The sequence below is a fragment of the Osmia bicornis genome, chromosome 5 (genome assembly GCF_907164935.1).
Source record: "Osmia bicornis bicornis chromosome 5, iOsmBic2.1, whole genome shotgun sequence".
In the NCBI taxonomy this organism is placed as follows: Eukaryota; Metazoa; Arthropoda; class Insecta; order Hymenoptera; family Megachilidae; genus Osmia; species Osmia bicornis.
In genome coordinates, this window is record NC_060220.1 from 6943279 (window position 1) to 6971124 (window position 27846).

A 27846-nucleotide genomic window follows, 5' to 3' on the forward strand; every position below is an offset into this window, starting at 1 on the left:
ACATTAAATTATAACGAAGATAATATTAAGCCACCAAATCGGTTAATTTGCTGTAACTTCGCAATAACGTGTACACTTTTGTCCTAAGAAAGATAAAACTCGTCATCCCAGGGGTTGCACGAAAACCAACGTGACCTGGCAAGAACCAACAAGATGGAGCAAAACCAACACCACCAATTTACGTCAGCAACCGCGAATCTGTTAATTCGCTTAAATATCATTGTAGCAAGCGTATTCTTGTCCTAAGAAAAGTAAAACTCGTCATCCGGATAGTTGGTGGTAGAACCGACGCGACCAAACGAAACCAACGCGATGAAACGTTCTACTTGCGACCGCGAATCTGTTAATCCGCTTAAATTCTATAGTAGCGAACAAATTTCTACCGTGAAAAAAGTGAAACTCCGTGTTCCAGTTGTAGAGCGAGAACCGACACGAGTGGGCGAAACCGATGTAACCAGATGCACTACTTTAACCAGGATGGATCAGTTAATCCAGAAGCAAGAACATTTCCACTGAAATTTTAATTTTATCAAACTCCATAGCAATGTATCAACAAGCGGATTTGTAATCTAAAAAACATAGGATTCATTAATTTAAGTGTAGGAATAAAAATTCTTGCAATAGAACAGAACCGAGGAGATTGAATGCAATCGACGTAATCAAAAATATTACGTGAAAATTCGCGAAAATTAGCCAATTGAAATTTTTAAAATATCAAGCTAATCTCTGTCCTAAAATAACCGAAACTCACTAATGTCAGTGTTAGCGTTAGAATTGATTTGATTAAACGAAACTGACGAGACGGAACGCATGGAACCGATGAGATGAAATGAAATTGACGCAACAAGAAGTACTTCGCGAAAAATTGCGAATTTTTGCAAACTGAAATTTTTTAATACCACACTAATTTTCGCTTTAAATTAATCAAAACTTGCTAATGTCAGCATTAACATTAAAATTGACCCCAACGAACGAAACTGACGAGATGAAACGTATAAAACCGATGGGAGCAGACGAAAGCGTCGCGACCGGCTCGCATTCACCCCCTCGTCGACAATCGGAAACGAATTCCAAGCAGCAGCAATGCGGCTGCAATGTCGTACACGCTTCCACGTGCCTGAGCTTGAACAGAGCGTTGAGATTAGCTAAATTTGGTGGCCATTTCATCCAGCGCGTTGCTCCGCTCGCGGTCGATTGTATATTATAGCCATATATTTAAACGTGTCGAGCAGTCGGCGCTCCCTCTTTTCCGGCGACGGGTGGAAATGAAATTTTCCAGCGTTACACCGAGATCGCCGGTTACGACTGGCGATATTTTGCGACGGGTGTACGCGCGTGTCGGAATTTCAAGCGACCAGGGCCATAAGCGATTGATTATTTGTTGCTACGCGGCGGGCATACGGTCACGTTCGAACATGTCTCGCGGGCAAAAAACGAATGCACGATTATCGATTCCCCGTGGCAGGAAGACGGGCTATCGGACAGGGACGTGGGCTTAATTATCGAACCAGTCGGACGTCGGAACGATAAATAATATTCAATCAGTCTTGAATGGAATTTCAGGAACAACGACAAGGCTCCATCACTGTCACCTGATCAGGGGGATGTCAGAGACCCTGATTCCATATTCACGATATAGCGAAGACGAAGTAAGGGGATTTTTAAATTAATATTGATCACCCTCTGAAATGTACTGGTGGTTTGATTAATAAAAAAGCTTTTCTATGGTTGAATTTTTGAAATAGAAAAATAAATTAAAAGAAAATTTTTCTATTATTCTGAAATCATGCAATTAAATATTCCCTGACTGCTACCCTCAAGTTCGACAAAAATGAACGTAACAAAATGTAGGGAATAGAGAGCAAAGCACTTTTCTAACGAATCACCTACGTGGTTCGTATCTTGATCCTTGTAATCAGGTAAAATACGTTCCACGTGTTGCGAGCTGAATTAGCGTGGAATTCCACGCGAGGTCAAACGTTAACGAAAAGAGCCATATTTTCGTTCGCGTGCCAGTTACGCGTTGCCGGTTGCTTACACCCCTGTGTCTGTGTATTTTTTGATACTCCATTAACCGAATCCTGCTTGTATATTTTTTTTAAACGTTCCAGGTTATAATCGATTAGCGATCCGATGAAATTCACGCGTCTCTCGACACGATTTTATCGCAACGTGTCGACAAAAATACCGTGGAAATGCGATAGTATCGTTTGATACATCGGCGATACATTTCAAGCCACGAACGAATGTTCATGTGCTCGAGCCGATGAAACAATTTCATGGAAATAACCCGGCAAATTGTTAGAATAATATTCGAAATTGATTAACGTTAATCAGGATAATCATTTATGGCCAGAGGAATTTCTCAATGATTCTATTACGTCAATTATTAATTTAATATTCGAAACTCTATACCCGGATAGAATTTACCGGTAATAATTAAACGAACCGTTATCTGTACTCTGTGCATCGGAATGTATCGAAATAGAAACGAATGAAACTCTATTCGTAATTTTGCATAATAATGTAAACAGGATAAGCTATAAGATTTCTTTCGATATAGAGGAGATTGATTAAAAATAGAAATTATTCTTATTTCACATTTGAAATTTTTTTACAGCATTATTGTGCTGAAATTTGAAAAAAAAAATTAGACATCGTATTTCATCTTGAAACGAATACATATTCTAAAAGGCTAATTCCTTTCGATAGAAGGATTAGGTAGGATACCGTGAAACGTGTCCTGAAGGATTAACGTGTTATACCCATATCCAACCCTCGTCACATTTAACCCTCTGACTTTCTTCGCATCGAATACGCGAACTCGTTGACACGGTCTTTGGAATAATACGTAAAATTGTCTGTTAAATCTACTTGAAAAAAGTGATATTAAAATACATAAAATGAAACGGAATTTTTGCAAGGATTTTATATCCTGAAAAAATATCATTTAAAGAACATAAATGTTATTAATACGGTAATATAGATACGATATTTTTCATCGAGTAACTTCCGATCGTAAAAGAAAAGTTTTATTTTATATCACATGTGGAATTCCAAAAGACATTCCTCTCGAATCCATAAACCGTGGAAGTTCAATCATCATAGATCAGTGAAATAGCAGTAATGAAATATTTAAAGCACTATAAATTGACATCATTCGACGGGAAATAAAATCATTCATAAGAGGACAACACTGAAAGTAATTAAATTTCTAATTTGTAAATGCCTCATATTTTTATCTGTTTTTGTACAGATAAAGCAGAATATTTTCTTTGAGCAAAACAAGTTAAGAACCACCTATATTTTTTCCTCTTATCCATTAAAGAATGTTTCTTTCGCGTTAATCTGGTGAAAGAAATTTCGTGGTTAGCGTGCAAATCGAAAGGTAAATCTCGGCAAAACACTTGAACGATAAAGGTGATCGTCTGGAGTTACACGTAATCCCGCAAAAAATTCGAGAGCCACTACAGACGAGAGTGTTTCACATCGGATTAACGTCACACTTGTGACCCTAACCCTATCACATCTCGTCGAATGGCTTTCCCTTACGGTAGGGTCACGAAGGACACGCGATACACCTCTCTTCTCGCAAAACCCTCTCTCTACCTTTGTCTCCGGCGCTTTTATCAGATACTCGGTCACATCGTGCAAATCCATCGCGATAACCAACCGATAACGACCCGTTCGAAGGTGTAGCCACAACGTTCGTATTGTACACGCGGGTAGAAACAAGCCTTGACAATCGAGAACGTGACACGATGCGTGTTGGGAAAATCGTCGGCCGATTCCGTTTCCATCAACCGTTTTGCCTAACGTCAGCACGAACGTGGCGAAAAAAGGGATGATGATTTATGTGATTGATTCGTTTTCAAAACGGATCGAACGTGAAAAAGCTTTTCGTTTTGATTTCTAACACCAAACCACTGATTCAATTGTATTTGGAAATTTTTATTCATGTACCCTGCAAAATTATTAATTTTTTCATTGAAATTATAAATACTAAATAAATTATTATCTAATATTTTACTAAACGCGGAAACTTCGTTTTTATAGAGAAAAGAAGTTCCCTAATAAAAGGTTTTTTCATTCGTCCATTGCCGTATAAAATCACAACGATTTGGGTGTTATTTTAAACGGCACTTGTCTCTCATGGTCCGAATTTGTTTCGTTTGTGTAATCGGATTTCGGATTACCTGATTTCTATTTGTGCAAACGGATTTTAATTTAAATCAATCTTTCTCTCATCGAGAGTCGAATTTTATTTCGAACTCTCGTTGACCCGACCGGGGATTGCTGATTTTCGCTTAAAACACACGAGATCGAACAAAAATTACCCCGTTTAAACTTTGCACGGCTTATAGCCCCCATTAAAGTCCGATGAAAATAAATGATTCAATACTGAAGAGAATTTCAGTGAAATTTTCTCTGACCTTTCTACTGCTCTATGTATTCAAATCGAATACCATGCATGTACAAAGGTATTCTTGAAAACCGTGTCTATAGTACTTGAATACAATTAACATCAGATATTTACGAATGCAAGTGAAGGGAGGAATTTCCCTTCTAAACACGAAACTATTTGAATATGTAAATAAGCGAATACAGTTTGCATTGCAAGAAACGAAGACCAAAGTTCAAGAAACAACAATGAACCAAACAAGTATTGGCACATTATACTTTTTTGTAATCATTTTATTTAATTCAGGAACCCTTCTATATGTTTAAGGGAAACAAAGTATGCCGATACTTTTCTAATTCACTTTTAAATATATAAAGTTAAAAAATAACTTACCTTTCGATGCCCAGCGACAGCAAACTTTCTCTCGACCATCTTCCTCTCGCACGACTTCTCGAGGCACAAGTAGAATTAATCACCAGGAACAGCAATCACTTTTAATTCTCGAATTTCTTTCTTAACAGGTGTTTGGAGACTTCTGGCAAGGATGGACGTCGACAGGAATGGAGCTCGTCGTACAGAGGATTATCACAACTGGGATAAAAGTCAAAGCGCTGAGTATTTATTTGAAAACAAATCGTTATGTACAAACGTAGTAAATACACGTGTGACATGTACACATGGGACAAGGTGAAGCGTTTCGTACGTTAACACGTTCACTGTGCTCGATTTCCTTCACGGTTTTAGTAGGATATAAGATACTTCATTAAATACAGGCTGTCTCAAGAGCAGTGTACAATCTAAAAACTGTAAATCCCTTTCTGCAACTTCCAGTTTAATTTTCAAGATACATTTTTGATTACTCTCTGCATAGAGAATTTTCGGTTTTTGGATAGTATATTATTTTTGAAATAACCTGTATATTTAAGAAGAGTTTATTTTTCAAGAACTCGATTGATGGCTATTTCGATGATAATAGTGGAAAAATGATATAAGTTGATATATTCAATGAAGAATGTTTTGTGCAAGGGGAGTTTGATATATCTCTTAACACAGTGAACGTGTCAATCACGCACAGTAGTCGATATGTTCGCCGATAAACAATAAATAATTGATTCTATTACTCACGGTTTATTTACAACCCATTTCGCCGTTTATATTTGCGCACGAATGTAAGATTTTTGGAAGCTATCTCGTTATTACGAGTTCGCGACACCCCTTTCTCAAAAGGATCGAAGAAATTTTGAATGCAACCGTTTGCTGTTATTTACCAGAATCTATCCAGCGAAAGGTATCGATTCGATATTGCGCCTTCGCGCCGAGGGGTTGCAAAAAACGAGAACACGCTGGTCGGCCGATAGAACCGTAGAAAAAGCGCGATCGTGTTTCATAACGAAGGCAGCGGATATTAAATTCCATCGGCAAACCTGGAATTCACGTGTATGCGCCACTTCCGTCTGACTTTTGTTTGCGACTACCGGACCAAGCCGACGCGACGCGACGCGACGCGACGCGACGCGGCGACAAAAACTGAACGCTTCCATTGCGTAAACACACGCGGCGAAATAAAGCTCGTTTGCAAAGGAGAGACGGGTATCGGATTCGAGCGATGAAACAACAATCCGTTCGATCTTTTATGAATTCTCTTTTTCAACAAACCAACAGACGATCTGTCGTTCGAACTTCAACCCCTTTATAGCGTTTGAAACATCAGCGTGAAATTTCAATACTTGAGGGGTTACGCAGAGTTGGGATCGGAAAAATGACGTAATTTTCAAGATTTCGTTTTGCTGTCCTAATAAATATTTACTTTTAAAGTAATTTTAAGATTTTTTTAAAGGTAAAATGTCACTTGCGGTGACCACGATATCTTCTAAACCGATTATTTGAAATCAAAACCAAAGAAAATTGAGTTAGTATATTGTACTGTTTAAGGCCTGAACGAAGGATTTTTAATTTCGTTGAAAAAATTTTTTTTTATCGCAAAGAAAACAAAGTTTGACCACTTCAAAAACCGGATTTTTCAGTAAAATTGTTGTGATTTTGGTGAAAATCAAAATTTCGCAAAACCCTTCGTTCAGGCCCTTAATAATGCAATATACTAACTCAATCTTCTTTGATTTTGATTTCAAATAAGCGGTTTGGAAGCTGTCGTGACCACTACAAGTGATTTTGAGAAAAGAGCGTTCTACGAGCGTTCCCTCATTATTTAACATTTTACTTTTGAAAAAATCTTAAAACTACTGATGGTATATTTCACTTCATAGTAGATATTTATTAAGACGGCAAACAAAAATCTTGAAAATTATCCGATCCCAACTAGACGTAACCCTTTAAAGATGCACGAGTATTCCGAAGAAATTCTTTATCATTTAGCATTTATCATCTTAACAATTTATGTTTTCAATTATTCACGATATTTTAGTATCTCCTTTCATCGGTCAATATCCCAGTTCCCTGAGGCTACCTACGATTTTATATCCGACAATCATAATTCATTTTGAAATAAAATTATAATATCGCGAGCGTAATTCAAGACCGTTTCTAGAGCGTATTAATTTTTGCCGACATATCGTGTTACGTCTCAGTTAAAATAAAAATCGAGAATGATAAACTATACGAGGTTTGCACGCGAAAGCTTGAGCCTCTGTTTTTTTTATGCTTCGAAGAGCCGAACGAAACTACGATGAAATGTTTTAAAAAAAGCTTGATACGCTATATCCGATTCCGTCTCCTTTGAAGAATAAAACGTGTCACGAGAATAATTAACGGAACAATTTTATATATATCATTTTTTGTTATTACAAACTGTACAAAGTGCGTTCTCACGATATTATCGCTACAATGGAAACGATTAATTCAATGAATTTTCTTTGTCACTTAATCTTCAACGATTTTCGATATATTATATATATATACTTGTTTCTCTTACCTCTCTTGATTTCTCTCTCTCTCTTTCACATTCTCTCTCACATTCTTTCTCTCTCCATCAAACGTTCAGCTCACAGTAGAGGAATTCTTCCTACAAAGAGAAACGATCAGTAACGAATTATCAAAGACACATTTCCGTTTAAAGATTATAAAACACCTACTAAAATTTTATAAAAACCTAAAGAAATCAGTACTGAATAGCAATGGAAAAATTGCTGAAAGTTTTCAGGAGGAAACAATCCTATTTTTAATAAATTTAGCGTATCATTATTCTTATACCATTGACAAGTAACGATATGTTCAGATATGTGTCACAACGTCGATAAGAACGAACGATATGTGAGTGACTGAAATACAACGATTCTTAATTAACAAATCCGCTTTCGCCGCACGGTCGATAATTTCAATTCCGATAATTAATCGCTCGAAAGGAGACCACTTTTTCCACGTCCCATAAATTGAACGAGAAGCATTCACGAATTCAAATAAATTCGAATAAACGAGAAATTAATTGCGAAAGATGATCGAACCGGTACACAGAAGAGAAGTGTTTCTTGAAAATTCATTCGTTTGAATTTAATTTTATCTTTTTCTTTTTTTTTTTTATTCAATTTGTAGGAAGGACTGTGCGCGCATTTCGATCGCACAGAAGACGATCCACGAAGTCGATTAAAATTTCCCATCGATCCATCTCGTTAAGCTCGGACGACTGGTCGACTTTTGTGCGATCGATCTTGATTTCTTTTCACCATCTACCCTTCTTCTTCTTTTTTCTTCTTCTCTTTATTGTTCCTGTTTATTGTTACCATGGGATTCTCAATGCTCACCTCGATTACGCTATCAAATTAACGCGAGTTTTATCGTCCTGTCGTCGTGTCGAAGGGAAAGGGATACAAAGAAGTTCTGTTGCTTGATATAATAGAGGTTTTCCTAATAGAGTGGCAGTATTTCTTATCGTAAGTCGCTCTTAACTTTAATATCATATATTAAATTACCAACGTCATGTCATAGACAATATCATAGACTTTTCATATGCAAAATGAAACCTCTCGATTCAATTTCTCAGCTCGCGACCAAAAGTAGTTCTACGAAAGAATTACTGTCATTGATCATGAATATTTTATGAACTCAATGGATTCTGTAATTTTAGATTTCTTTTTATACGTATCGAAAATAGGATTATTGGAAAAATTATATTTGGAAACTTTTATAATGTATGCTAATCGAAGTTGATATTTAATACGATAAATGGAAATAAATTAAAGAATGCTATTTTTTTTCGTAGAACTTCTTCCAGTAATTTACATTGCAATTTACATGTAACATTTCAAATCTCAGAACAACGCATCGATTTATCGTGCGATCTAACATCTAGCGCCATCGTTTTACCTTTCTCATCTTTTTTATTATCATCGTTTATCCATTCATTCTAACAATCATAAATTTTTCATTGTTCCTCGCTGACCACGGTCCCGTACCCAATAAACTCCTACTACAGCTTCAGATTATCGATTATCCTGTTTTTCCTTTTTTATTAAGCTACATTTTTCTCCTCATCGCTCGATAAAAAAATCTATGGGCAAAAAAACGCTGTTGTGTTACAGACACAAATAAACAAGTGAAACAAGTGGAACAAGTCCGCTATTGATCAGACACCCTGGCTGTTCCATAATTAATAAGAATAGCATAAGAATATTTTAAAAAATTTCAATTAATTATTATATCTCCAATATTAAGAATTTAAATATTTTCAAAATGAATTTTTCCAAAAACAAAATGGTTCCATCTTCGTTTGCGCAGTTGATGTATCTAATATTTTATCAAAGCCTGCAAATAACGCCGATGGCAACCAACCCCCGATGTTCAATTATTTAAACAAAAACCGTCCACAGACCATCGCTCACTAAGTGGAGAATAGAGATCAAAAATTCCTGTCGAAAAAAAAAGGCAAACAAGAATATTCATCGGGTAAATGGACCGTGTTCTATTCTCTCCTATAAACGTAACTTCAGGTCACACGAGCTTCCCTCATCCCTTATTTCCATCCCTTGTTCGGAGAATCGCGATACAATCGACCGGTGGTTTGGTCGAACTCGATCCACAAGATCCATCGACCAAGGTTTTCCACCAATCGATCTATCGAACTGCGAGCCAAAGGAGGTTTTAATGCAAGCCTTAAGAACGTGGTCTCTAATAAATTTACGCTATCGGTTAATCACCGTTAACATTTCTTTACACGCTATATATAATTTGTATATATATATATATATATATGTACGAACTCTTATACTTGCAACCTCTAGTGGTATTGTCAAACATTTATGCACTTCGGCTAAGCGCATTTTAAGCTTATTAGTAGCTTCAGGAAACTTAATGCAAGCCACTGGCTCGAGGAGACTTCTCCTTTTTTTTTCTTTACCCACCCTTGTTTTTTATCCTTCTTCGCGATCAATTGGTTCAAGACTTTGCATCGCGACGCATCCAGCGTTCAACTTTAATATAACTTCCGGTATCCCCATTGACAACGATGGCTAATTAAAATGAAAATCATAAATCGTGTTCTTCACGGTTCCAATCACTTCGAAATAAATTGGACAGATAATACGATAGAATCTCGAGAAAATGGAAAAAAGATTCAACATAAAATTTGTTGTCCTCGAAATGCAGAATTTAGTGTACAAAAAAAGTGCACCCCATTGTGCAATGAAATATTGACTATTTGGGATACCTTATCGATTATCTGGATGTAGGGTCGAAAAATTCTTTCAAAGAGGATATGAAAATTCGTCGATAAATTCGATTAGTCATCTGGACGATCTGTAATATCGTTTCAAGGCAATTCTTTGACACGAATCGCGTTCACCGTCGAGAAGAATCGCCACGATGAAAACGTTGTTGTATCTTCCACGATTTTCCAAGTTCAAGCCACGTGTATTCTGAACGTGACGCGAGTATCATAAGCTTGTTTGCTGACAGTATCAATTTCATAGCGGCGTGAGCGCGATCTATCGAACGTGCTTCCTGTCTATTGGCCCACGATAGGAACGTTGCAATTTCGAATCCCACGATTCGGAAATTGTTCGTTTGTTTCGCGTTCATTCCGTCGCGGATTCGCAATGATTACATTTACTGATCAACGCTGTGAAAACAGTCGACTCTTGTACGTATGTATATCAAGAACACTTAAATCTCCAAAGGAATTCGATCATTACGTTAATGAGCACGTCGATGATAAATTAATTAGTTACGAACATTGATGTAGCGTTTCTATGATTCATGGTTGTTTGAATTATAAATGAAATTATGCGAAGAACGATTTGATCAGCTGATCAATGATTTACCTTCGATGCGGATGATTTCGAATCCGATGGATCGTCCTGGTACTAACTTGGTCTGACCTGGTGCAGCTTGGTCGTCGAAGGGCAGTTCCACCAGTTTCCATTCAATTCGCCGATCATAGAAAGCCGGATTAAATTCCAGCCTTCTAGTTCTCTGTATCAAGTGTCGTTCGTGTCCGCGTGTTTATAGCCGAGATTTTTTCGTTGAAGGAACATGTGAATCTCACGGAAATTCGGACGATCCACGTCATTTCTGTGCCAACACTCCCGCATCAGCTCGTAGATGTCTTTGGGACAGTTCTTCGGCAACGGTAGAATAATCTGCAAAGGATTGGAGGGTGCCACTGGCGAATTTCTTTCAAATACAATATAATAAGGAAATTAATTTTGGAACTGGTTTAAATCAACTAATAACATTTCAATGTTTCAGATAAATAAAGTTTGGTAACAGTAATTTGCTGCAATGTTGTGTTATGATTAAAATTTAGTGACAATGGAACAGTAGTATAAATAGTCCAACATGCAACTGGCAAATTTATTCGAAATAAATTATCAGTTCAAATTTACATTGTAATTAGGATTTAGAATAATTTGCAAAGGATTTACACGAGTGATTGACGAATATGTTTGGAATACATTATGCAAACTACAGATACTAATATCAACTGTAATATTATAATATGATTAAAATTAAATGGCTGTATAATCCTCGAATAATCTGCATAAATTAATCTGCAATAAATTTGCTTAGCACACTGTATACAAACTTGAAATATTCATACTTGGTGTAAACTTGTGTTATAATCTGAGTTCCAATAACCATCTGTATACCTATGTTAATTGTATCTTTGAAATGTGAATACATCGCAAAGTTTGTCTGTGAATAGATTTCATTGCTTTTAAACAATATCCAGTTGCCTGGAATATTTAACTAGAAAAAGCTGTAAATTTCAGGAGATTCTTGCACGTTGAGCAAACGATGCTGAACGACCGTTATAACAGCCAGATTGTTTGCATCGCGGGTAATTTATGTTCGAATACCTCCACGTTTACTACGAAATTTCGTGATACCGCAACGAAAAATGGATCAATAAATTTTCTGTTCAAGGAACAAGATTGTAAATGGAACATAAATATTCGAACAACTAACGGCCACGTAATTTCGACTTGAAACGCAGATTGTCTTTCTTATCAAAACGATTTCTGTTTAAATAGAATACCTGTAGAGGAGACAAAGTTATGGCTGATAAATTTTAATGAACACAGAACAATCTAAATGGTTGTACACAACTTTCAGCATAACGTGTTTCATTAAATTTATTGTACTAAAGGTACGGAATACTTACCCTTCTATCGTCCTCTTGGTAAAAATAGGTAGCGTTCTCAACTATGCGATGGTCGGGTAGTTCCTCGAATGGTTGTTCCCTTGCGAATGTTAAAATCTCCCATAGAGTCACGGCGAAGGACCAAACGTCGCTTTTCGTCGTGTGTCTTCCCTGGGGGACACAAAACATCTTGATGTAATTAATTTTTCGTTAAACACAAAATTCTTGCTTTCCTCCGTCAGAGGAAAAAATTGACCTGCCAGAGTGCTTCTAACCAACGCGTTAGAGAAATAACGTTTGGAGAAACGGTAAACGCCGATCAACGGTTAGCTGGCAGAAGTGAAAAAGCCACGGGGGGGGGGGGGAGAAGTTAACACGAAGATCCACGGGAAACTTGGGAAGCAAGTGTGGCAGAGTAATTTATGGAAACCGTGCACCAGTTCGACGGGAAGTTGGAACGGAAAAGCAGCACCGTGAAACGGTTACACGTCTTTACCCTTTCCTTCGCATTGGCAGGAAGGCGTCTTGCGGTTTCCCTCGACTGGCACGCGCGTATTCCTCGGCCCTCGTGAAAAACCGAAACCGTGCATCGACGTGGAAACACGTTGGAAAACGTTACGCTATTTCGAACGGTCTTTGAAACGTCGTTCATCAAATTCACCGCTGAAAAGTGCTCGGAAACGTTCCTCGAGACTTTGCGATCAATTTCGTTCCTTCGAAGTAATCGTTAACAATTGCAGACAGAGTGTAACTTTCTACCCCAAAGAAACTGTTACTCTATTAATGGTTTTAACCCAGTTTCATTGAGCTGTGAAATATGCCAGTCGAATTATTGTAATTTCTAAGGTAACTATTATACAATACTGGGTTATGATTTTCCCGGTTGTAATCAAAACAGTTATTTAGATGCCATTCGAATTTAAGGACCATTTCCAAGGCGAGAAGCACATCAGGTGGTACCTCTCGACGAATTACTCCAACTTAAATGCTTTAGTTACGTAATTCCGAGGAACTATTCCATCTTCGTGAATATGCTGGTCGAGAGTTTCCGGGTCACGCATGTACCGGAAACCTTATAACTTCCGTATCGAGATGAATTTCGCAATCATCATTGAAACGATCGTCACTGCGATTGATTTATCACGTTAGTTACCTTGCGATATGATGCGATTTGAATCAAATTTTCATTAAGTGCTTTCGATTGAAAAAGAAAAGTGCAAATCCTGGCTTTGAATCGAGGCTTTCGAAATGAACATTTTGAAATTTATTAACATACAAACAAACTAGTCGATTGTGATAAAGCTTAGGGCAACCGATCTGTGGGAAGGGATCAATATAGTATATTAAATCTAATATTGATATTGATAATAATTTTATCATTAGTTCACGCCCAGTGTCGAAGTGAATAAAGTCAAACGTTAAATCATTAAAACTACGCTAATTCCATATAATTCTTGAAGCGGCACGGTCTCGTTTCATTAACGCGGCACAATGGCGTAGGTCGTATAAACGATGGCAATAATGAAACATTAACGACACAGTCAATTTGAAATGACTACGTGAACGGCCGACAAAATACTATATCGGCTGCTCGTTCCCCATTTCGTCGAATTACCATTTAGCTATCAATTTGCCGCAGCACGGATTTCATTCATACGCGATTTCCGATGGTAACGGGTCTCGCCGATGGATTTAAATCGACGCTTCCATCTCCTCGATGAAACGAACTGAACTTGTAATAAGGTACCTCGTTTTCTGTTATTTATACAAGTATATTTTGACGAAAATTTGTAAAGTAGAACAATCGTGTCAGTATTTAGCGTCGCGTCTGACCAATTATTGACTTATACTACTTATTTTCCTCATAAACTCATTAAAACGTCATACAATTCTAATTCCCAAGTATAATTCGTGTTTCGAAAGAATAAATCCTTTCTCCAAAAAAGTAACAAGAGATTTTTCTTGCTCTATTCATCATCAAAACCAAAATATAATTCCTAGAATGGTTGATAACCGATAGAAAGTATGCGAAGTGGCACAAAAGCATCGAAAGAGGGCTGGTTAAGCAGGAACAATTGATCGGACATCGAAAACGAATTCACGAACGTGAACTTTCACGATTCCGTGGATGACACGGCGAATAAGCTCTATTCGCTAATGCCACACGACCGCAGACAGCTCTATCGGGCCAATGCTTCGCGGTTTCGCGGATCGACAGTTCAATATCGACTACGAACGAGAAATTAAAAACAGGATGGCATCGAATAAAATACGTCGGTCGCGGGGACCTAGCTACCATTCGTTACACTGATATACCGGCATACTGGTCCGTTGCCAATAAATTCACCGTGACCGCGCCACTACGTGGAATACGTATTTTCGCGACTTCATTCCTGGCGTACCAGGCCGTGAATGCTAACGGTCTCGCGTTACTGTAAGCTAAACGACGCGATAACTGTTGTCCCGCCAACCCCCTGTTCGCAATTCGAAACGATACTGTTGATGAACTGTCAACGTTCTCTTTGGTTGAGAATGATTTTGGTTGATATGATTTTGTATAGTACCTTTTGTACAGGGTGTTCAACAACAGGTGGGAGATTTTTTAAGGGTTGATTTTAGGGATCGAAATAAGACGAAAATTAAGAATGACGAGATAGCGTTTGTGGCTTTGTTAGTCAAATAAATATTGTACAATTTGAAATTTTTATAATTCATCGTTTCTAAACTTGCGTTAATTGAATTGAACGACGCAGATACGACCGAACGTTTTGAGTTATTACCTCTCTAATGTGATCTAATCTATTCGCTCTAGGTTGAATCCGCTTTAACTGCTTGAATCCACTGCGATCTGCGTGGATCAATGTAGGATGGCTTTCTGAGCAAGCTGGAGGGTTAGAATAGATCCAGCTGGATCGAGGCTAACTCGAAGTCGAAATGGCTCGAAGCGCGTGAAAGCGATCCATTAAACGGTAATCACTGATGTTTTAACTCAGGGATCAATGAATTTAAAAGGCAAACATCCGTGACAAAATTGTCATTTGTGGAACTTTCATTTTAGATCATGATTTTGATAATTCAGTTACGTATATTTCAAGCCTTTTCAGGTTGAAATATGAATAGAATAGCTGTTTTAATTCAATAAATCTGAAGAAATCGAAAGAATTAATCGAATTTCGTTTCATCGAATCCTAAATTAATTCTGTAATTTCTCGATATTTAATTAAACTATCCAAGTCGTCGATAGATTTCCATCGTCGACTGTTAAATATCTAAGCCAGTTACCGGTAGCAACGTTAATTAACGACTTACCATCAGCATGGATTCCCAGGCCATCCAGCGAATTGGCAGCGGAGGTCGACCCTCGACCCGGAAGTAGTCAGCCGCGTAGGCATTCCTTCCGGAGCCCAGATCCGACACTTTCACCGTATACCCACGGCTCACCAAGCAGTTTCTGCAACCAGGCCATAAACTCTATTTTTCTTTATTTCTCTTTCTCTCTCTTCTTTTCTCTTTTTATTACAACAGCTGCCGCAGCAGTTTCGTATATATTTTTCAACCACGTTGTGCTGACATTTTTTCAGTTGACCCACATTAGCTAAATTTTTTCAATATTCACAACAGCGTAGCAGTAAATAAAATAAAATATCATTTTGTTACTATTATTGAAAAAAGAAAACTGTTTTCAAACGATTACGTTCTTGCACATACAATACAATAATGGGATTATTTATCTTATAACTCGTTTCTGTATCTTTTATTTTCCTTCTTTTTCTTTTCATTTGTTGCTTCAACAAACCCTACGGTCGAGCCACTGATCCTCCCTCCCTCTATTTGCGACAGAACTTTTATACTACGAGAAAACATGATAGACTTTGCGAGATAATCCGTATTCGAGAGGATTATTCCGGTCTCTCCCTATTCTGCCACTCGAACACGTAGACAAATGTATCGCTACGAACGGTACTCAAAAGACTGTTCGCGATCTTCTTAGGGGATCAGAATCGATTCGAAGGATACACTTTTCTGACAAGTTGTACGCGTCTTAAGTGCGTTACTGTTTTGTCAAAGTATTATCGTTCGTTGTGTAACTTTATCTGAGAAAAATATTAATCCTTCAAACGTAAGTAAAAATATCCTCTAGAATCAACGGTACTGTTCGAATTACCGAAAGAATATTATGTTACCATCAACTTCGGATTTATCAAAAATCAAATATTAGATAACTGGAACTTCAGGTATCTCATTCCTGTTTCACGGGGCACAGCTACTTCGGCTGAAGGCAATTCTTTGTTCTCCACACGGTTTGTCGAGTATTCACGTGTTTTATAGCCTCATATGGTGACGATGCACTCCTTGGAATCGTTTCGAGCGCGAGTCGCTTTTAAGCAGTCCCAGGAAGAAAGGTTTTGACGCGATGAAAGCTATGGACGCTCCAGGTTTTGCACTGATTTCAACGTAAAACCTGTCGATGAAGAATCAATCTTGCAAGGCTCAATATTTTGCTATATCTTAATTCTTGCAATTTGTATTTAACACTTGTCTGGGTTATCTATTCTTTTAATGGAAAGAATCTTAACAAGCTAATTGAAGGGATTTTATTTGCCTTTTAATCTGCAGTGATTTCAGTAGAAGGGATGGAAAAGAAGAAAGCCGGTAGGGTGGGAAACGCGCGAAGCTTTTATTTTCCGAGCACAGCGTTCAAAACCCGTTTCTATAAATCAACGGGCAATTAATTTCAGCCGCGCGCGACCGTTCCGCGTTTATGCGACACCGACGCCTGTGCCTCGACCCATTGTAATTAAAGTTTATGATTAGAGTTAATAATTCGAACACGTGACCCAGCCATCCCACGTCCCCACTTGTTAGCTTTTAATGGCCCGAGCTACGCCGAACATTTTCGTCGAGTTGCCTGCTATCCGACAGTTTCGCCCGAGATTCGAAAAGCTGCGACGCGATTCGACGAAATAACGAGAGGGCTTGGAAAATCACCCCCTACAAACTTTCCAACACTTTCAAAAGATTATACAGTTTGATAACGTGGAAAGAAATCTGCAACATACATATTTTCTTCTATAAAAAGAATCTAGGTCTTTGAATGTTTCAATCGGAGACTTTTGTGGACAGACATCTTCGTATCGAATTTGCTATTCCGCGTGGTTATCGTCGAGAAACTAAAGTTCTTCGAGAAACAGAAAGTTGTACGAGTTTATTCTTTGAACTGGGTTAGCAGACGGATGTCGACAAAATATTGCGATGCCATGCTTCTGTGCTATCTAAGCTTATTTTCATAACGATATTCGTTCGTAAAGATGAATATTTCTCAATAAGGAATCAGTATCAAAGCTATACCACCTCCGAGAACGTTATTAAGCAGTGTAACTATTCAAGTGTTCCAAACTATACTAAAACGATTTTGCTTCGAAACTGTTTCATTACTCCGCGCCGATCGTTATCGTCGAGGAAAGTGAGCGCGACATAACTGAACGCGATAGTTTTGCTCGGTGCAGTCGAAGTCGTAGCGGTAACCATAGCTATCGACTTGGTGCACAAACAAAAGTACCAGTTTCCGTGGAACTAACAGTAACACGTCGAAGAGGAAACGCGTTTGCGCGAGGTAAAGAGAGCAACACGGGTTCGTGTCGTCGAACGAGTGACTGATCGGCGAAGTTTGGCTCAAAGTAATCTACGAGGAGCTGTCTGTCGTTACCTTGTGGCGAGATCCCGATGCACGAAGTCCATTTCCTCGAGGTGTTTCATGCCGGATGCTATTTGCGTGGCCATGTAAACCAACGTGCCGAAACTGAAACAGGAAGAAGCAGACGGTTCCGTTCAGAAAGTTTGTCCCCGCGAAACTACATCAATGTATACGTGCCACCACGTACGCGCGACTCTTCGTAAATATCTGGACAACTTTCAGATTCCCTTATTTTTCAAGGAATTTCTTCCTTATTACGGAGAGCAAACTAGATACTTACGATCAAACCTGGGTACAATACAGAAAATGTGTACAATTGTTAAATTAAGATAACGCTCTTAAGCATCTTCCTGTAAGAAAATATTTCATGAAAATGCGCGACATTCGCAGTCTACTTACGATAGTGTACACGCTGATATTAGCTCGCAATACCGCAAATGACGACGCTTTAAAGCGAAGAGGAAAACTCGCGGACCATTTGCATCGGTAACAAAAGCTCGACAGATCGAGCGTTTTTGCTCGTGTTTGTTCTGTTCCTGGATCACAAACTTCACGGTTTACCCGTCCTTTTTTTCAGGGTTTCTTGTTTGAGACGCGTACGAGAGGAACGATTTTTTTTCTGGATGCACCGACCACTTCTATCGTCGTCATTCTCGGTTATCGTACTGATGAGCTTCTAACCAGAGATAATGCACGATGGTCGACGATTCGTTTAAATAACGCATGCAAATCCTTTTCAGGTCGTTTTACCGCGTTCGGATTTATTTTCGCGGGCTGGTTGTATTGAGGGAAAGTAGAGGGAGATAAATTTTTTGCGCTTCTTTTGAGGTTTTTTAGAGATTTCTTTTGTTAGGATTTAAAAATAATGTGCTTAATTTACTTAACGTCAAGTGAATTATTATTTATGATATACAATATGTATTAAGAATTCTATTATCAACACTTTAACAGACTTATGTCACTATTAAAAATTGATTAATAGAGCTTTTATTATTAATGAACACACTAATTACTTAACTGTGCTGTAATACGATGAAATATAAAAAACATGGAATACTCTTTCTATGTTTAATTATTGTTCAGATATACAGCAGAAGCAGAAAAAAATGAAATAACATTAATTAATTTTGATGTTACTGTGCGTATTATAATAAAATGAATTCGAAAAGACTTTTAAAAAATGAGGGATTATTTTTACTCATTTGAAAAATATCTCGCATTTCAAATAATTTAATATCTGGATGAAGTTTCATTCAAATGGGTGCCGTCTGTAGATTTCTACTCCAGAAACCTTTCAATCCAAATAGAATTTCATTCCTTGGTGAATTCTTTGTATCACTCCTCAAAGTAGAAGAACTATAATCAATTTATAAACCCCTTGAAAAAAATAAATTCGAAATAGAGGGAACGGAGTCTAAGTGCCGTGCGTCGCCGACCTTTCAAACGGATTTTTGGTACTTATAATGGAGCATGGCACAAGAAGAAACAAATGTATGAATCAAACCATCAACAGGGGAAAGAATGTTTGTTATTTGGATTGTAAATCTCTAGCACACTGTAAATCGATATGCTTGCTCGTTTTTAACAAAGACAAAGGATAGACGATTTCTATCGGTTGTTTCCGTTGCAACGGGTGATCGTTGTGCGAACGCACAGAAAAAAAACATGGTTCACCGACAGCTGTCACCAGCACCGATCATCTTCTCTCTCGTTCACCTCTCATTTTCGCTCGATTTCTCCTATTTCGAGCACTTTCCACGCGTGACCCGTGTACGATTGGAACTGACATTTCCACGACGATCAAGCCCGAAAAATTGGGTTCATCGCGATTTCGGACGACATCGTTAATCGAAATATCATTTGTCGGCAATTCGACATCGACAGAAAGAATAATCGTTGTTTCGTCCTCGATTGGATCAGTTAAAATGCTGACGATACAGAAATGGTAACAGTGGAATCGCAACAGCAAATATTAGCTAACGATTTCACACCAAAAGTAATATACGTAATATTTATAACTTCTTAATAAAAAAAAAGAAGTTGGAAAGAGTAATCCATACATTAAATAATTTTGTATGGCAGCGAATGTTTCTACTGAAAGTATCGAGTACAGAAAGACTAATGAAAATTGAATTTCACTCAAAGTGTTAATTTTACAATTGCATTGTATCGAATCCGCCCATTGTTCGTCACATTAACGCGTTGTAAAGTTAATTAATTTCACTTTACAACGCGTGAAATATCCACAATGCTCCAGCATTATTGTTCCTGTGACACAGAAATAAACAAAAGAGTCTCTGATCCGAATCGAAAAGCGGTGAAAGCTTTCAAACGAGTAGAATGCCATGAAATTCAAGTATAAATATCTCTGGCTCAAAATTTCATCGGTAATTAAACTTACTCTGTTATTTGTTTTCTAATATCGAATATAAATTCGACAGTATTTTCACGTCTCTACGAACGATCTACCCATTCTCTATTGTGTCTAGTACCGGATAAAATCGTTTCCTCTGCGAAACAACTTAAATTACTCCTACCTGAGGGTCTTAGCCGTGTGTACAGTGGATGTTTCAGCGATGTGACTCTGCAGGTATTGATTCAAATCCCCGTACTCGCCGTTTTCCAATACGATGCACATGGGGTCGTCTTCGAGGCTCGCGCCCAGTAGCCGCGCAACATTCCGATCGGCTAGTCGAGCCACTCTTTTTGCTTCCTGTTGAAACTCTATCCTGAAAAATACACGTGGACACTCGGAAGTAATATCTTTATAGTTGACTGACCTACCTATCGGACGGCTATTGAATACGGACACACGGATATACTGGAAATAATGCGAGCATTCTGTACCGGAAAGCGGTCTTTCTCCTCGTTCCTCTTTTGTTTCCTTCCTAGGATAGACGAGGAAGGAGAATAGAAAACAACGGAAGAATAGAAGAAGGATTCTAGAAGATACCTAACATGGGTTTTGAAAACTTTAGATTTGTGAGTTTCCTGTTTAACAAATCCTCTCTGCTTTTAGTTAGTTTTCTTTTCTTTATATTTTGTACGAAGGAGAAATTGATATTGCGTGTTTTTCTTTTCTGTTAGAAAAGAAAATTTCATTTACTTTCTAATGGAAATTCATGTAACTCAAGGTATCAAATACGGTGATCACGATACTTTTTGCTGCGACGTGACGTTACCTTGTTCCTGGATTCTGGTTAATAAATTCTCCTATTTTGAGGAAGTTTGAGCTACAAAGGGTTAGAACGTAAACCGGAAAATGCGTCTCTCCAGGGGACAACATGGAGAACTTTCGAGTGTACAGAGGCAAAGCTGAACTTTCTGACCGGGACAGAGTAAATTATAATTTTGTAAAGTTCTACCAAATGCGATTGATTAAAGTTTCAGCGAAACTGGACATCAAAGAAGGTTCGATATAATTTTAATCCAATAAAAATTTGATCAACTGGTATTGCTATTACATTGGGTTATTCGAAAAATTTGTAACATTTTCAAAAGCTGCCGATATTTTGACTCTTATTTATTTCAAAAAGTAAAATTTTTAACGCGTGTTCTTTTATTATCGACAGTCATTAATTATGGAGGGATAATATTCATCAATATAAATAGATTTTCAGAAAAGCAATTTGCTTGAAAAATAATGAACCTTCGCAAATTTTGTTGCTAAAATTTATCACGAAGGTAAACACGAAAATTTCAATTTAACCATATTTGTGGTATTGACACATAGTTTACACGTACAAATTTTTAGGAAAATTGTTTGACATTTTACTAAAGAAATAAGAAAAAATTTGCTACTTTTAAAACAAATTATATTTTAGAAAATCTACTGCTATTAAGGATCAGAAGGAAGTAATTTTTCACTTTGCAATCAAGCAAAGTCAAATAAATTATTCGACGAGACGTCGATCATCGATAGCTTAAACACCTCCTCTACATTATAACGTCGCGGCTACTTAATACACGAACCGTGTCATTATATTCGAAATCACTTTGTGCCGCCTGTTATCGAATTATCGGGTGAACAGGCTGCTCTAAATATAATCGATCGAGATAATTTTCTATCGATGCCCTACACTTCCATTATCCCTTCCACTTGCCGCCATCCCCTTCTACCCGTTCCATTAACCGGATGGATAATAAATGAATCAGAGTAGCACTCTATAATCGGCTAGGATAATTTTCCACCGGTTATCCTATACTTCCCATATTTTCATTCACCGTGAAATATCGAACGCTTAATAGTTTCGGCCACTGAATTCGCCGACTTAAACGAGTCCACCAATAACGTGTTGCTCGATTCATTTTCCATTTGGCAAATTTAATTACCGTCCACGATTTTATCGGTTCCCGATTTCACGCCACGTTCCGTTGTTTCGCGAATGCAAAATTTTGCAAGAAATTAATGCGGTGCTTTGATTTAAATAAAAAGTCCGTCACAGATGAAACGGATAGCATTGTCAGTTGAGAATTTTTCAAATTTTAAAACCACCCATTTATAATATTTTATACTTGAATATTATAAAAATTTGAAATATAAATATTATAAAGGATTCTTACCTAAGCGCATCCGAAGAGCCAGGTCTCAAGGACTTAACGATCACGAGATCGCTGCTGGTGTTCCGGAAAACTTCATCGTAACCAGGAAACCTGTCGATCTCGCAAACGTGAACGTCGCCGAAGTATCCGCAACCGAGGTTTTCAACGATGTTCAGTTTCTCCCGGGGGAAGTCTAAGATGCACTCGGGCACCTCGTCCTCCTCCTCCGTAAGCATATCCTCGGGACTGTAGCTTGTCATGCTGCTGGAGGCTTTCGCGCTCATTGGCGGCGGCGTGCTCGGCGTTGGAGATGGCGGCAACGGTGGCAAAGAATTCTGTAATAAAAACCGGGATGCTGTAGGAAAAACGAGATGAAGCTGCTTATAGAAGGGAATATTCCAGAGAAAATATTCTGAAATTTTCCTTGTTAGACATTCTTTCGTTCCCACTGCAATTACCTCCTCCTTGCCTACTTGTTTCTGATACAATTACCTCCAAAGGAATTTTTCTAATATTTATTTTCAAAGTGTGTAAAAATTATTTTTACAATCTTAGTTTTAAACAGAGTTTATCAAAGAGAAAATAATCTTTTCTTTATTTTTTCATGTAGAATAACTTGTACTAGATTGTATTAGAATTTTCAACCCACCCTGTATACAAATGATCGTAACTTAAAAGGCCCGAAAGTCACGAACCGACGTTTGACACAGTTTTACGCGAAAAGTTGGCCGCATTAACGTGTTCCTTCGAAGGACTAATCGTCATGGATCGCATGTCTGGCGTACATTTTTGATACTCACCTTACAGATCTCCGTGCTGGCGTAATACTTTTCCGGCGGCGGTGGTATAGGCGGTGGATTAGATGGATATTCTTGAACCGGCGGAATCGGTCTGGTAAGATTGATCGCCGTGTTCAGCAACAGCGGAATAACCGGCTGCACCTCGGTGATCCCTGTCCGTTCGGAAGGAGAAGAGAGAAAAAAAAAGAATTTTAACAAGGTTAGAAAGACACAATGGCCAGTTCGCACGCAAGAAATTATTGGTCAAGTTTTAACTCGCCCTCCGCGTTGCATGTTCCTTGGAACTTTCCAACAACCACTTCTTCCTACGTTTCCGTCTTTCTATTACCAAACTGTGTAACTTCTATTACGACACGTAACGCGATTGTTGGTTACTTTTTCGGCTCAAAATTTCAGTATGCCCGAGACGTTGACCTCGACACGTAATCCAAAATGGTTTCATTCATAGCTGTCTACCTTTCATGAGGCAGACTTGGGTTAGATTCGTAAATCACTCACTTTACAAATTTAACATTTTATTTTCCCTATAATATTGAATTTTCTGAAACGATTTCCTTGTGCCTTTCAACCAGGACGCCATCTTCTTCTGATCCAACCGATCGCTCGACCGCGATCGGCCGCGATCGAGCTATCTCGGAATTGACAATCCCATCTACAGCGTGGACAATAGTCGCTCGAAAATTGTGAAATGTTTTTATTTCTATGATATAAAGAAGAGAAAAGCAATTTTGTGACAGGAGCTACTCGCGAAATACTTTCACGAAGCATCGAGGAACGTTTCCCTCGACGAGAGCGTGGCAAATACGAGAAAACGGAATAACTCGTCAACTATTCGAGTTACGTGGACGGATGAAAGCATGCTCCGCTGGAGAGTTGTCTGAATTTTTTTCGGCTTCGCGAACCTTTCTGCCAGGAGTAATAGTCGCGAAACCGTTGCTGCGCTTTTTCTATCTTTTACCGAGAAACATTCGAAAACGTGAAAGCTAAGGAAACTTTAGATCCAACGGGACTGATTAGAGATATAGTCGGCCTAGACACGAGAGCGCGATAAATTACCCGATTCTTTATGATTTGTACCCGTGTAAGTATTGGCTTAAACGCCTCGAACTCTATAATAAGCCGTCAATCATTAGGCTGTAATTTAATTCGAGGCCTGTATGCTTCGATATCACGGTAGGTGTTGCATTTATCGTCACGATCATTGCTTATAGCGCACCGCGATTTGATGCAATTTTAATTGAACACAAACTCGATATTATACCGCAACGCAGAGCTATTCATTTGGAGCTCTCTCGGTATCAATTACACGTTGTTCTAATAAATAGTAGAGAAATTAAACGTTAGTTAAGCGTACTTTAAACTTGCGTGAAATCGTTCATTTTCATCTGATAAGAGTTTCTGTAATAATTTTAATTATCGTTACACCAGAATCTCCAATTTATTCCAATTAGTTTAAATTGATCTAATATGTAATTAAAGATAAGATTTGAAAGATTTAATCCTTAATTGATGAACTATACACGATACTTATGATTTAATTTAAATCAAATTATCATCAATTAGATAGCAAACGTTTAATGCAATAATTCGAGTGTCAAATTTAATTATGAAAATTTTCAACTTAACACGTGAAATGTTCTGTAACTAATTGACAATTCCCAAAAAGCCCGGGGATTAATTATTTAACGTTACGTCTTATTTAATTGAATTTCAGCAAACGGTGCATGTACATGCAGAGAGTTCGAAGGGCTTAAACGTTTACACTTAATGTCGCTACCAACCACTGTAATCCGTGATAGTTTTGTGTAGTTGCGGTGTCGTCGTGGTGTAGGCGGCGGGGTGGTACTGCGCCGGAAGTGGAGGGCAAATTGGTCCCTTGTCCTCGCCCTCCTCCTGCACGGAGACCTGCGGCCGAATATTGAGCGTTCTCGTTAATGAGGCTGACATTTATGCACACGGCAAGCATGTGTATCGAACGGCAAAAGCGATCCCCCCCCCCCCCCCCGGAAACTTTCCGTCACTTCGTGCCACTAATATGCATTTCTGTCCTAAATCATCATCGATTTTCAAAACATTCCTGGTGTTTGATCCACGAGTTACATGAAATCGCGAAGCGTGGTTAATATCAGCGACGAAAAGTATTTAAGTCAATTGATAATGTTTCAAAAAGTGTATAAACCATCATGAAAGAATTGTTGATAATTACGTAGGTATTAATATAATCAGTAACACGATGCATCGATACGCATTTAGCCTGCCACATAATTCCCGTGGAATAAAATTGAATCGTATCAACGAATAATTATCAGTTACTGTTCTCCCTGACGTTCGAGGAAATTGAATCAGAGGATATTACACGAGAACTGATTCGTTAATAATCAACGCTCAGCCAAATGTACGAATCGATAATTCATTACTACTTGCACAAGTAAAAGGTGAAAATTCAAAGTACTCGTAAAGTAGATTCGGCAAGTTCGTTTCAAAATTTTTCAATCTTCTCTTGCAGGAACAAATAGACGTGCAGATCATAGTTTCATACGCTATGTAATTAAATTTCACAATTTGAAGAAATGTTTTTATGAACCCTTTCTTTCACAGGAAGAATACACAAGATTAATCACGTAACAAACAATCTTTCCCTACCAGTAGTGACACTTCATCCCTTCCTTTCGTTCAGAACGATAAAGAGGATCGTGTCGGGTCGTCGAATAGTCTCTGTACTTTGCGATATATAATATCCATTGATTTTTGCCTTGCCCTCGGCGCGAATGTCAGACGGCCTGGTCGAGAAGCCAGGCTACCATAAGGGGTTGGGGGGGTGTTAATTTCCGTTTAGGAAGCGTTAGGGTGGCAGAGCCGGCGAGACGGTGGCACCGTTAAGATAAGATAACCACTTAGCCATCGGGATTCTGCTCGAATCTCTTTGCACGAATCTCTTTACCCTGCCCGCTCTTCTTCTTTCACCTTTTCCAGCGTGTTCCCCGTCGAACCTCTTCTCGCTTTCTTTGATCGCTGTCGTTTCTGGTACCGTTGCTCGTCTTCCTGTCATCTAAGCGTCCCATCTAACGCTTCTCTTTCACCATTAGAGCTGTATCTACAATCCTGTCGCGTCTTCTGCCGCCCTTATGGCCGGCATTCAAAGCGACGTCGTTCGCTCCTTCACGTTTATGGCTCAATCGCTGAGCTCCTGTTGTGTCGAGAGGCTGTTCTTCCAGGATTACAGGATGAATGTTGCCGACAGGACACGCGTTGCCATCATTTATCGCATCTTCCAACAGGACGGGGAATCATCGAGACGTTTGTATGTGGTCAATTTTGAGCAGGCGTTGCCGATGGAAATCGTGTCCAACAGAATTGGTGTATTTTATTTATTTTATTTTTAAGGTAAATTTGTTCAAATGCTCGGAACTTAGATTGTACTAAAGAGAGAATTTTCTTTAAGTTTCACCAGCAATCCTGGGCGATCGTTCGGTGAAATGATTACCTCAAATCCGAACGTACCTCGCGAATAAACGCGATAAATAACGCGAATGTAATTCCTCCGTGGATAAGCATAAAAAAAAAGAAGGAAAAGGATCGCTAGGGGTGACGCTCGATGAAATCCCAGACGTACGAGAGCGGAGGATTCTAGGAATAAAACGAACTTTCATTAATTAACGGCGAAGTGCTTTTTGCCATTTTCATTACCACGGCTACGCTTTTGTCCTCTTTGCCGTTCAACCTGTCGGATATTTGCACATTTTCCGTCTTCTCTTGACACTCGCCCGTTATCCGGGTATCGTTTGCTCCATCACTCGTTTCATGCTTCTTTCTCCATCTCCTCGAACGAAGAACCGTTTCAACCGTGGCCGATCGTGATCCTGATTCGAGTGTCTTTCGAACGCGATATCATCGTTTAATTTCATACCCGTACAATAAACCATGCGTTTCGTCGCGTTTGCGGCACGATAACGTTCGTTCCTCTCGAAGATCGACGAAAATTACGGTTCGATGGTACGTATAATCTCTTCTATCTCGTTTATTCTTCGCATGGATTTCAAGTGAATTTTGTCGAGATTCGCAATTCAATCTCTCGTTTCGCGTAATCGCGAAAATTGCAAACGTTATCCGTTCGGATAATCACGTTAGATGTCATTTAGCCTTTTTCGCGCGAGTTATTTTACGGGCAAAGAAAAATTCTGGGATGTATAAAATAAAGTACGCTGAGATAGGAACACCTATTAAATTAAACGGGATTTTTACGTATATTATAAAACACAGAGCCACGTGTATTTTAAAATAAACTTTATCACGTTGCACTCGCCGTTGAATTAAATTCTGCGTACCAAGTAAACTGGTGAGTTTTTGTCAAAACCATTTCGTGTTTAGATTAATTTCGCAAAGATACACATTCGTGCAACGATTCATTTTAACGCAATTAATTTCAGTATAATATTAAGGCATTCGATTAATTGAAAATTAACGAAAAATCATTTGGACGTTCGTGAAAAATCTTTTATTCGAGAACAACAGTAAGAAAAATGATGAAAAACGAGGGAAAAGAAAACGATGCCGCGTGAAGCAGCGAACCGTCTGTTTGTTTTTCATCAGGAAGACGGTGGAACGTTTGGCCTGGTTGTGCTCTAATGCTTAATCCGGAAACTAGCGGTCGTGACAATGCGGATACACGCGTACGTCAAATTTGCGGTCAGGATTACGGTATACGAGAATCAGAGAGAGAGTTTGTTGCTTTAAATTAAAATAATCTGTTTTCGCATAGCCACCCCTGGTATCGCGACGAACCCCACGGCTAAAGTCGGTAATCGCATTACCTCAC

General features: G+C 38.5%; 1 protein-coding gene across 2 annotated transcripts in view; it reads right to left on the minus strand.

The window, feature by feature from the left end:
• Positions 1-7317: 7317 nt before the first annotated feature.
• The window catches only part of LOC114874990 (discoidin domain-containing receptor 2-like), a 153497-nt gene continuing 132968 nt past the window's right edge, over positions 7318-27846 (minus strand). The window contains exons 12-20 of one of the 2 annotated variants that reach the window (XR_003789172.2): positions 24812-24935; positions 23031-23182; positions 22252-22565; positions 20226-20417; positions 17701-17793; positions 15303-15444; positions 12015-12164; positions 10672-10989; positions 7318-7421 (exon numbers count right to left, since the gene is read on the minus strand). Coding sequence is in view for 1 of the 2 variants with exons in the window: in XM_029184813.2 (XP_029040646.1) it covers positions 10828-10989; positions 12015-12164; positions 15303-15444; positions 17701-17793; positions 20226-20417; positions 22252-22565; positions 23031-23182; positions 24812-24935 (1329 nt within the window). In the remaining variant the exon portion in view is untranslated. Of the gene's footprint in view, positions 7422-7482; positions 10990-12014; positions 12165-15302; positions 15445-17700; positions 17794-20225; positions 20418-22251; positions 22566-23030; positions 23183-24811; positions 24936-27846 lie in introns of those variants that run through there. The other variant, XM_029184813.2, reaches the window with a different exon arrangement.